Below are 10,842 nucleotides of genomic sequence, written 5' to 3'. Positions count from 1 at the left end.
AAGACTTCAGCATTAAAAATATACCACCCTGTGCATCTGGGCTGTTGTGTCTCCGCCAGCAGTGAGCCACCCGTGTCACAGCTGATTTGCATTTAGGTTATCTTTTTGCAGTGTCTTCAGTTTCTGTTGTGGTTCCTCTATTGTTCTGATGCCAATTCCTTTCTGTATTTTAACCATTGTTTTACTGCTTCTCCCCCTCTCCCTTCCTTTCCCCTTTTCCTGTTTTGTTTCCAGCCGGCCGGGTAAGGCCAGTCCCTCCCGCCCGGAGAGCCCCAAGCCACCATTTGACATGTAGTGCTGCTCCCTCCGAGACTCTTTGCCTGCTCTTAGCTGTTCTGTCCAGGAGTGTTCTGACTCAGCTCTCACCCCTGGTTTGTTCTGTTTGTATTTGTGACACACACCTATCGGCTGTGACTGTAGTAAAGCTGTTTTTGATTCCCAGCTGCTTCGAGGAGTTGAAATTGTAGTAATGAGAAACGTATCTTTACTGTTATAAATATCTATAAATATATATATATATAAAGATGGAAAATCTATATATGTCCAGGTGTTTAAAGCCGTTTTGTGCTTCCATGTGGATATTAGGAAACGCTTCAATAGGGAAAGAATATTGCTATACATATATATATAAACATCCTGAGAAGTGAACCAAATCCCAGTGTTGAATTTTTGAGCCGACTGTTCAATTCTCTGCTGTGTGCAGTTGGGTTCCTGTGTTACCCCAGAGCTGTGGGTGAACGTCTCGGTGCTGGTGGTAGCTGTGCTGCAGTCTGTGATCTACTGTCACTCTCGTTAATTGGATGAAATAAACTATTGTTTCTGTATAATGAAGGACTCTACAACTAGAATAAAACCATCTCTCTTTCTCTTGCTCTTTCTCTGGGTGATTTCCAACCTGTTTGATTATAACTGAGTCTTTTCATCCCGTAGAGCTTAGAAAGCTCTGCATGCATGACAGGAATGGAGACGCGCAGCAGCAGCCAGGCGTTGGTGGCAGCTCGGCGGGTGCAGAGGTGAAGGCCCTTCTCTGCTGTAAAGGGAGGTACAGTGAGGTGTGTCAGTGACAACACAGAAGGTGGGAGTCCTGCACACCACACGCTTGGTTCTTACGGTGGTGTTTTTGCATAGGCTTGGCTGTGGGATGCAGTGAGTGGGCAAAGAGCTGTGGTTTCCCTGGCAGGAGCTGTGCTTTGGGCCTGGCTGTGAATGCAGCCCACTGCCGGTGCTGCTGCCCACCTCAGCCCTGCCTGCTGCTGCCACGGTGTGGGGGGAGCTCCCTGGTAAGATTTGGGTAAGCTGTGTCTCTCCCTAGAGCTCCTAAGTGTGGTGGTTGCTGGGAGGAGTTGGGGAGCAGCCCACATCTCCAGCACTCCGTTCCTCTGTGCTGCAGCTGTTTCTGTCTTTGCCCTACTCTGTCCTATTGCTTCACTCTATCCCTGCTGTGACACACAGGCTTGTTCTTAAAGAACATTGTATTTCAGCTGAAACTGTGGTTAAGGTAGACAGTGTTACACTGCACAACAGAAGGGTGTTATCTGTTGGTTGTGCTGTACAGTGGGAACCTCCTGGGCCAGGCAGGAGGGCCTCCCCAACCACCTGCAGCCCCTAGAACACTTCCTGCCTCCAGCTGCTCACTGTCCACGCAGCGCTTTTGGCCTCCAGCATTTTGGGGCAGAGGCAGTTTGGGTGCTGTAACTTAAAGCTGCAGTGTCAGCTCAGCAATAGTTATCACTTGTGTGTCTGCATGGAGCTCACTCCGAGTAAAAGTAGGGTCAGGGAAACACATCTCGAGTGAAAAGGATAAAAAGGAATCAGAGGCTCATGGGTGAAGCTAAAAGCCTGGAGAGAAATCTCAGGCCTGGCAGAGCTCTGGCTACAAGGAAACATTCATGAAAGCGAAGGGGAAAGGGCAGCAGTACTAAAGCAGCAGTTTGTAGAGCTGTGCCTGTTTGTTGTTTGTTTTGAATAGGGAAGAATTTGTTTTTTGCCAGATTTCAAGGAGATCTGAACAGAACACATCTAGCCAGCACCCATCTGAATGAGTTTATTCAGGAAGCATATTTGTAACAGCACTAAGTCACCTCTGCACCAGCCTGCAGAGCTGCTACAATGGTCTCCTTCACAGAATAGAACACCCAATAAATATTTATTCCATTTATTATAATCTGTTTAAGTCACACCCCTGCCCTTTTAGTTATGATACAGATTATGAGCAGCTCCAGCCTGCAGGTCAGCCTTCCCTCCAGCAATATACAGCATTTTACACAGATACAGTATGTACACAGCTCGTGTTGTGCCATTCACAGACAGCACTGGAGACATTCAGATGAAAAGTTCAAAAAAAAGAAAAACAATTTCCACATTCCTCTGGTGGGTTCACAGGAAAGCACAAATTGTTCCATACACACTTTTCTTTTCATTGGGGTCAGGGGGGAGAAAAAACGACAAAATGAACCATTTAAAAAAGCCTTGATCTACTTTTGGCATTAAAAGAGAAAATCCTCTTACCATATTGCTAAAGCTCAGCCACCTGGACACTGAGGAAGAATAGTTGTTTTTCTAGGTTTGGTTTCTTTTTTTCCTTTGTTGTGGTTGACAAATGCAAGAATTGGTGCTGCATTCATGTGGTTGCACCTCTGTGCTTGGCAGCTCAGCTTCCACCACCACGAGCCCAGGGTTGTGCTGTGGGATTGCATGGCTGCTGCAGTCAGGGCCGCTGCAGTTCTCCCCAGAGCTCTGGTGCTGAGGCTGTAACCGTATTTCAAAGAGGCAGTTTGTGCCTGAGCCTTTAGGTGTAGGGGTGTAGGTATCTGTGCACTTCACCTGAAGTCTGTACACCTAAGGGAGCTGCATTGCTGCAACTTCAGGAGCTCTGCACTCAACGTGTTTGCCCCTTACTGAGGCTGCCAGCTTCAAGGCTTTGTTTGGTACTACTCTGCTGCTGCTGTGTGCCAGCAATGTAAGCAGGGAGAAAGGATGCTGGATTCCACCTATTTAATACATTTCTTACCAAAATGGGAGAAGACATTTAAGCAATAGATAACCTGGAGTCCAGGAATTCAAAACAAAGCATGTTTATTAAGTGGTTTCCTTTTACTTATTTCTCCCATTTTTTTTTAAATAAATAAAACCTTCAGACACACACAAGTGAAACACATCATCCTTCAAAGTGCAGTTACATTTCCACCCCCAGCTCCCGCTAATCACATAAAGCTTTGTCAAGTAACCAGAAAGACTCCAAAGGCAGCCCTCAGCCCCGGCCCCTAGCGCTGAATGAAGCTCTGTGTGCTGCCTAGCTAGCCAGAAGCCTGCACCTTGTGGCTGTTCAAGGCTGGTTTGCGAGAGGAAGAAAGTGGGAAGTTTTAAGATGCATGGTGTGAAACAAAACCAACATCCCAAGAGTTTGTTACCAGAGTTAAGTTAGTTACTTTGGGAGCCTTAGAAGGAAGGAGGCAGGTTACAGTCGTGACTGATGGACGAGGGCTGCTGCTCAGTCACTGCTGTGAAGCTGTGGGCTGGTCAGGGATACAGGACAAGGGCTCAAGGAATTTGCCAGAAGTCACAGAGTCCCTTCCCCCCAACCTGCACCAGGCCCAGCAGGAGAGCTGACACAACTCAGCCTGTGCTCCAAGCACACCAAGTAACAGAGGGAAGAGAAGGAATGATGCTGAGTTCCATCTGATGCAGTCCCTCTTTCCTGCTGTTTTTAGAGCAGATCACCGTTCTGACCAAGGGTGCTGAGCAGCAGTATGGGCACATACAAGTCAGTTTAGTCCTTGCAGGCTCATAGAAAATCTCCGTAAATAAGAATTGGTGCTACTTAAACCACCATGATTTTGACCTCATCATTCTCATCAGCACGGTAGAAGAACGGAATGCAGGGGTTTTCCAGCAAGGAGCCCGACCTCTCCTGAGGGTTCTGGATTTCTCTGAGAAGCTGCATTATTTGCTTTGCTGTAGGGTCCTCTTGGCTTGGCTGAGCAGCTTTAGCGTCAATAGGGTAGAAACCGGGTTGATGAAGAGCAGCAGTGTCTTGCTCCGCTTCATCTGCTAAATTCACTTCTCGTAACCCTGTAAGGCATACGCAAGACACAGCAGGCAGGTAACTCCTCCCATCCATGCACAGAGACCTTGGGTTATTCCATTTGATCTAACTTGTCCTGTCTCCAGCTTACCTTCTCCATCAGTAGCGTTCAGTTCGATGCGCCTCTCCACTGGCAGTGCGTTTTCATTCTGGCTTGCTGACAGCTCTGGGTTTTGAGCAGCTTCTACATACTTGCTGTACCACTCGTTTCTTTCCTTGACCAGACGCATCACTAAATCCTGCAGTTCCAGCAATTTTATCTGCACCAAAGCAAAGGAAAACTTAAGAAGCATGCATATCCCCGTGGCCACAGACAGTAGCTACAGCTTGCTGTTTTGCCACTGTTACAACTTCAAAATTAAAGCCAGCTGAAGAACAACATAAGAAGGTTTATACTGTGCAGGAGTCCCTCAGGCCTGCCTACAAGTGTACACTGTGTTTGTTGTACTACAAAAGAGATTCCTTGCCTTCATCTCTTCCTTATCCTGAGCCAGCCTGCTGATGTACTCTTCTTTCTCCTGGTGCCGCTGTTTGAGGATAGCCCTTTGACTCTGGTATAATGCTATATACTCCCCTGGAACGCAACAGAAGCATAAGGAATAATGAGATTGTTGTAAAAGCCTTACTGTGAGCATAAACTTGTGCTGCATGAGGATCCAGCACAGCCAGCCCTGGACTGGAAGCCTAGCCTATCTAGGTAGCAAGACTTGAACTGCTCGGTATGTGGCAGACTCAGCTCCAAAAGCTCTAGCTTGTGTTGTGTAAACATACCAATGGTGTCTGTTTCCCCAGACAGCTGTATGCAGCGATGTTCCAACTCTTCTAGCCGTTCCTTCAGATCAGCTTTCTCCTGTATCAGATCTGTGAAACGGGACTGAACACAAAAATTGGTATGAGTCACCTCAGCTGCTCACGTACGGGAATAGCCATGTTAAAGACAGAACCCTCCACTCACATCAGTCTGAGCCTAGGGAACAAATCGTGCTGCCTTTACAACTACTACTGATTTGGAAAAAGGAACAAAGCTACAGAAGGCACAGCAAAGCATCTCTGAATTTTGGGAAACAGAAGACTGAGGGAACAAAGTGCCTTCTCATTGCGTGGCCAGCACAAATGTGGTCACACTTAGTCTGCAGATCTTGGAGAGCTCTGCTTCATCCCAGCAGGGTGAAGGTAGTCTATTTTTCAGCTATTTCTTTAAGAACAGACCATAGCTGAGTGTTAGGCCCTTACAGTCTTTGGGCAGGGTAGGGGAAGCTCTCCTATGATGAGACAAGTCGTGAGGAAAGCCTCTTTTTAGGAAGTAGCTTACCATGGAACATCTGCTACTTATTCCACTGCAATGTATGTGTGCTTCAAGAGTCTGGCACTGGGTGCAAATCTAGCTAGGTGAGGCAGAGGAGCAGAAAGGAGATCCTTTGCTTACCTGTAGTTTCTCCATGGCAGTTTTTAAAGCCTCATGAACCTCCACTGGAACACTATCCATAGTGGAATCTGGAAAGGACAGTTGTAGTTTACAGTGCCTGCTTAAGTGCGATTCATTCACAAAACCCATAGGTCTGTTTCAGAGAGGGTAGGACCACGGTGGGGTACATCTCCATACCCAAACTGCACAAAATTTACCTTCACTCATTGTGATGTTATGCTGCTGCTCCTGCCGAAGAGCTGCTATTTGCTGCAGGAGGTTTCTGCACTGCTGTTTCTGAGCAGCCAACTGCTGCCTCATCTCTTCTCGATCCTTCTCCACTTGGGACATGGCAGACGTCAAGAAAGTCACCTAAGGTGAATTGCAGAGGACTCATGTTAGTGATTGTCCTGTGTGAAGTGTGATCAATTGCGCATCTCAGGGTAAAGAGAATAACAGAAATTTACCCCATTTTATTTATGGATAGGAAACCCGTAGGACTAACCCAGGCAGCAACTACTGCATGTCTTCTCATTCTCAAGTAGCACAAATCATTTCTTCGCTGCAGGTTAAACCTGAATTCCCACAAAACTGTTTGATCACAGTATTTTCTGGTTACAAGTACACTTACAGAAAGAATTAGTCATGTTCAACACCATTTCCAAATCACCTTCCAAAGTGAGGAGAACAAATCATTACAATAGTTAGAGGCACTGCCAGCTGAGTTGTCTTTGTAATTGAAACCATTGCTGGACTTCCAGCTTGTTTTTCAACTATACTGTAGAAATCTTGTTGGTTCTTTTGGTGCTGTGAAAAAGGGACTGTAACACTTCCCTGTGCCTCAGCTGCAGGGATCACAGCTGATAAACAACTTAAAACACACTGTGGAACCTCTGCAATTTAATCTGCCTCCTCTTCTAGACATTTGCTCACAACTGAGAACGAAGGCTTTCTACCCACCATTTCTTCATGGCTTTCAAACTTCTCTGGGATCACAAACGAAGGGTTTTTCATTTCTTCAGACATCACTTCACTTTCAATTCCATCCCCTGTAAAGGAAGGGAGGTGAACAAAGAGGTAATACTCCAGAGAGCCCAGCTCCACCTCCCGTCCCTGGAGAGCAGCTGAAGCTACGCACCTTCTAGTCTGTGCAGCATCTTGCCATCCAGCTCTGCTGCTAACTGACTGATCTGGGCCTGCAGCTCTTTGTTTTCCTTTGCTACAGCTTCCAGACTTTCCTGCAAGACAGAAGCAGAACATCAGTGAGAAAGTCCCTCACCAAAACCTGTACAAGCCAAACTGAAAACAGTCACTAGCAGTAGCACCACAAAAACAAACATACAAACAAAAAGCCACCAGTGCTTCTGCTCCAGACAATTACCATTCGTCTCTAATTCACCTCTATTGCACAGGATGTAGTGTAATTAAGCATCTTGCCTCTAGTCTTTCCACTTGCCCATCTTCATTATTACCTTAGTCTGCTGCAGTTCCTTCAGGTGCATTTCCACTGTCACCTTGCCCTGAACTTCCTCATGCTGCAGCCTGTCCATTAGCTGTGTCTGAAGCAAGTACTGCTTTTGCAGCTCCTCCTTCTCAGCAGCCAGTTGCTGGTATGCCACAGTATACTGCTGTAAGTGGCCATAGTACTGGTCCCGCTGCTCCTGCAGAGCCCGAGCCTCCTGCGTTTTCACTTCCAGCTAACAAAACATGATAAAACCATCAGATCAAATCATTTCTGCCAGAAAAGATGATGACTCGTGTGGCATGATCCAAACTGTCAACGCTGCCCCAAAGCCACCAACAAGGCAGGCAGCCACCATCTGTCCCCACATGCTGGTCCCCCACATCAGACAGCAGATGACACGGGAGGGCTCCCAGCTTGATCGTTAACAATACCAATTTCCATCTTTCCATCAAAGTTTGGTAAAGTTGCCAACTCTCCTTTGCATAAACTGCTGCACACCTGCCCTGCCATCCCACTGCTGTTGCTTACCGTCTCTTTGAGCTCCCCCAGGTTCTCCTGCAGCTGCCCAAGCTTCTTAGCCAGCTCCTTCTTCACATGTTGCTCTGACTGCAGGGCACTTGTAACCTCCATGTTTTCATTTGTCTGCAAGAATTAAAACCACTGTAGAAGGAAACTGCCCCAAAAGTATATGCTCTCATAAATTAAATCAGTAAAACATGTTAATTCCTGATACAGTGGGATGCCATCTCTTGTGTTGTTCTGAGCTGTAAATAAGGGCAGTAATTAACTTTAAAAAAGGCTGAGAAGATGGGAGAAGAGCAAGGGGAGGGGGAAATCAGAGCTGGGACAGTGCCAAGAAGGGCCTGGCACACCACACAGCCTGTCAGATCCAAAGCAGATGGGTAACATGAACATCCCAAATAAAGCAGTAGACATTCAAAACCAAGAAGACAAGTTCAGAAAGATCTGAAGAAAAAACAGTGACCAGACTATGCGTTATGTGCCAGGACCCCAAAGGGGAAACTGTTACACTGAAAGAAGCAAGAGTAAGAATTCAGCTTCAGGACAGAAACAATGACAGCAACAGGACAGCAGACTGTTGAGAATTTCTTCTTCATGAGCAAAGCTGGAAGAATACTTGGGAAAGAAACAGCCTGACTGCCAGCAGAGGAGAAGAAAAAGGAAACAGCTCTGGGCAGAGATATTGGTTTGTTTGCCAGAGCACCTGAGAGAGTAAGGAATTACAGGGCACTTCCTGGTATAGCAATACTTAGCACAGAAAGCTGAGCACTCATAGCCCCAAGGGACAAAAGGCAGATAATGCTTCTGACAGTAGTTTTTTTTTTTACATCTGTGCTACAAAAGGATTGCACCAACGTGGGAAATAGTGAGAAACGATTCATGAAAAGAGACATACCAATTTGACAAACCCATTCTGCAGCTCAGCCAGCTGCTCCTTCAGCTCCCGATTTTGGCTCAGTGCCCTGCTGATTGTGGCCTTGTCACTCTGCATGCTCTCCAGGATCTGCTGTCTGTCCACAGACTCCTCATTGTAGCGCTGGACTGTCTTCTCGAGCTCCAGCAGCCGCTCCTCCTGCTCCCTGTTGAGGTGGCTCAGCTGCTCGTTGTCACGGACCTGGGCCTGGTATTGCCCATGCAGTTCCTCCTTCTCGTGCTGCAGTCGCTGGATTTCTTCCTGCAGACTCAGCTCAGCTGCTGTAGGTCCCGCTGGTAAAGATGGCTCAACATCCATGGGTTTCACAGCTGAGGAGAAAGGGAATCAAAAGCAGATCAGTCAGAGGGCTGAATCACTTGGGAAGCACACAGAGCTATGCAGAACATATCCCAACCTGCAGGACTCTGTGACCCAGAAAGTACCACCAGCTGCAGTATCCAGAGGAATGGGGCATTGAGAGGAGCAAAAGAGCAAACCACCCCAAAACCACACAGTGTCCTGCTGCGTGCTGCTGACTCCCTCTCTCAGCCCCAGCAAGAATCCGGCCTGCCCAGCCTCATGGGCCTGACAGTACAGCCAGGCAGATAACTAAAGACATAAACCATTTGCTAGTCAGCTACTGGAAGTAGCTCGCCTGCTGTCTGCTAGAATTAAAGGTTTCATAGAACTACCAGTCTTTCAGCTCTCTTCATGATTTGAGAGCATCAGATCTACTTGTACATGCACAAATACTTGCACAGTGGGGACAGAATTAACCTCCTGATACTCTGCAGTACAAAACCCCACTTTGGAAGTCCTACCTGATTTGCTTAGCAGCTCTGTAACACTGCTTTCCAGCTCTTGAATTTGGGCCATATGCTTCTCCTTCTCCTCTGCCATTGTGCGGACCTGCAAGGCCACACAAGCTCAAGTTAAAACAGTGCTCATGGTGCACTTACACCTGTGTTCATTGGAAGTAGCTGTGGCACTGCCTGTGAGGTTACCTGCTCAGAGAGCTGCTGGACTCGCTGCTGCCAAATGCTCCCCTCTTCCTTCAGCTTCTCTACATACTGATCTCTTTCTGCCTGGAGCTGGTGAAGAGACTCTGAAAGCTGGTAAAAACAAAACAAGGAAAATTGTACCAGCTGAATAAATTAAAGGATGGCTGACTTAAGGGAGAGCACAGGCTGTATTCTGCCACACGCATTTCTTTACAGATTTGGATCATCAGTGTACTTAAGATATTAATAACTTACCTGAGCAATCTGGGTTTCCAGGCTCGCCCTCTCTTCCAGTGCCACCTGCAACTGCTGGTTTGCATCCACATTCCCTGACTGATTTGAGAACTGCCCACAGAAATCAAAAGGTTATGGCAAAATGTTAATATTCCATTTCTGTCTAGCCTCTCCCCTGATTTTAGCCTGCCGTTTGATCCATGTTATAGCCATCCATAGTTCTTTAAAATGTTTCAACTCCGTGTTGATTGAAAGAGAAGTGGCATCTAAAAATCAAAAAGCTGTGATTTTAGCCCTGTAAAACAAGCTGAACGAGGCAGCCCCTTGCTTCCATTTTACGTTTACTAATTTTTAATTAAGAAAATGGGCTTTTGTCAAATCATTTCGTTCAGAAACTTTGCATTTCAAGAGTCTGTGGTACAAAGACAGATCAGATGGTATGAATACTTGTGAACTTCAGGGTTGTCAGATATGCCAGTCTATGTCGGTGGACTAAACAGCAAGGCAGGTACAGGTGAGACAAAATATTTTTCCTAGAAGTGTAGCAATTGGCTTTATTTTATGGGTAACTTAAGCCACTGACTAAAAACAAAATTTTAAAAAGTGAGCAGTTTCTTCCATTGTGGGCTCACCTTAACACTGAGCCTGCTCTCTAACAGTGGCTCCCTTCAAGTTGTCATTGTCCATTTCACCTCTTGGTAGGATTGGTGCAAGCATCTCTACTCAACTTGTTTCTCAGTGACACTGAACAACAGCTGAGTAACCAGAATAGTGAACAGCAACAAGAAAAGTCACTGTATTTGCACACTTGTATGTTCAGTCACCTTCTCATCCCATGTAACATTCTTTTAGCAGACTGGTATCACAATGTCTTTCAGTCTCCTCCAAGTCCTTAAGAGCACAGCCTTCCTGCTCCTTAGAGACCTCACAGAAAACCTTTTCCTAACAGGATGGGATGTTGTGCCTGCCTTTAAGATCAATATTGCCCCCAGTGTCCAGGAAACAAGTCTTAAAATGATCAGTGTGATCTACTCCTATGTCCCAGTAGTGTGATTACCTGCTGAATCATCAGTTCAGCCATTTCCAGTTTCTTATGTAAATCTTCCACATCCAACTTCATGGCTGAGTTCTCAGAAACCAGGGAGCGGAGTTTTTCTGACAGCTCTGAGTTCTGCTGCTTTATTTCCTCACTACCTTTGCTGAAACAAACACCCAAAA

At 46.4% G+C, this 10,842-nt stretch overlaps 2 protein-coding genes across 2 annotated transcripts in view; one reads left to right on the top strand and one right to left on the bottom strand.

The window, feature by feature from the left end:
- The window catches only part of DNM1 (dynamin 1), a 41,066-nt gene extending 40,196 nt beyond the window's left edge, over nucleotides 1–870 (top strand). The window contains exon 22 of the mRNA XM_019621301.1: nucleotides 235–870. Within this exon, the coding sequence (XP_019476846.1) occupies nucleotides 235–295 (61 nt within the window). The 3' untranslated portion in view covers nucleotides 296–870. The remainder of the gene's footprint in view (nucleotides 1–234) is intronic.
- Nucleotides 871–2,029: 1,159 nt separating this feature from the next.
- Nucleotides 2,030–10,842, bottom strand: part of GOLGA2 (golgin A2) — a gene marked incomplete at its 5' end in the record, with an annotated part of 18,345 nt that continues 9,532 nt past the window's right edge. The window contains 15 exons of the mRNA XM_010721130.3: nucleotides 2,030–4,071; nucleotides 4,176–4,344; nucleotides 4,552–4,658; nucleotides 4,856–4,958; nucleotides 5,511–5,578; nucleotides 5,708–5,861; nucleotides 6,450–6,538; nucleotides 6,628–6,727; nucleotides 6,962–7,186; nucleotides 7,483–7,596; nucleotides 8,372–8,718; nucleotides 9,211–9,298; nucleotides 9,394–9,501; nucleotides 9,646–9,735; nucleotides 10,682–10,823. Of these exons, the coding sequence (XP_010719432.3) occupies nucleotides 3,821–4,071; nucleotides 4,176–4,344; nucleotides 4,552–4,658; nucleotides 4,856–4,958; nucleotides 5,511–5,578; nucleotides 5,708–5,861; nucleotides 6,450–6,538; nucleotides 6,628–6,727; nucleotides 6,962–7,186; nucleotides 7,483–7,596; nucleotides 8,372–8,718; nucleotides 9,211–9,298; nucleotides 9,394–9,501; nucleotides 9,646–9,735; nucleotides 10,682–10,823 (2,155 nt within the window). The remainder of the gene's footprint in view (nucleotides 4,072–4,175; nucleotides 4,345–4,551; nucleotides 4,659–4,855; nucleotides 4,959–5,510; nucleotides 5,579–5,707; nucleotides 5,862–6,449; nucleotides 6,539–6,627; nucleotides 6,728–6,961; nucleotides 7,187–7,482; nucleotides 7,597–8,371; nucleotides 8,719–9,210; nucleotides 9,299–9,393; nucleotides 9,502–9,645; nucleotides 9,736–10,681; nucleotides 10,824–10,842) is intronic.

The sequence above is a fragment of the Meleagris gallopavo genome, chromosome 19, assembly GCF_000146605.3.
Source record: "Meleagris gallopavo isolate NT-WF06-2002-E0010 breed Aviagen turkey brand Nicholas breeding stock chromosome 19, Turkey_5.1, whole genome shotgun sequence".
NCBI classification, from domain to species: domain Eukaryota; kingdom Metazoa; phylum Chordata; class Aves; order Galliformes; family Phasianidae; genus Meleagris; species Meleagris gallopavo.
The sequence above is the reverse complement of the archived record's forward strand: the minus strand, read 5'-3'. Positions and strand labels throughout refer to the sequence as shown.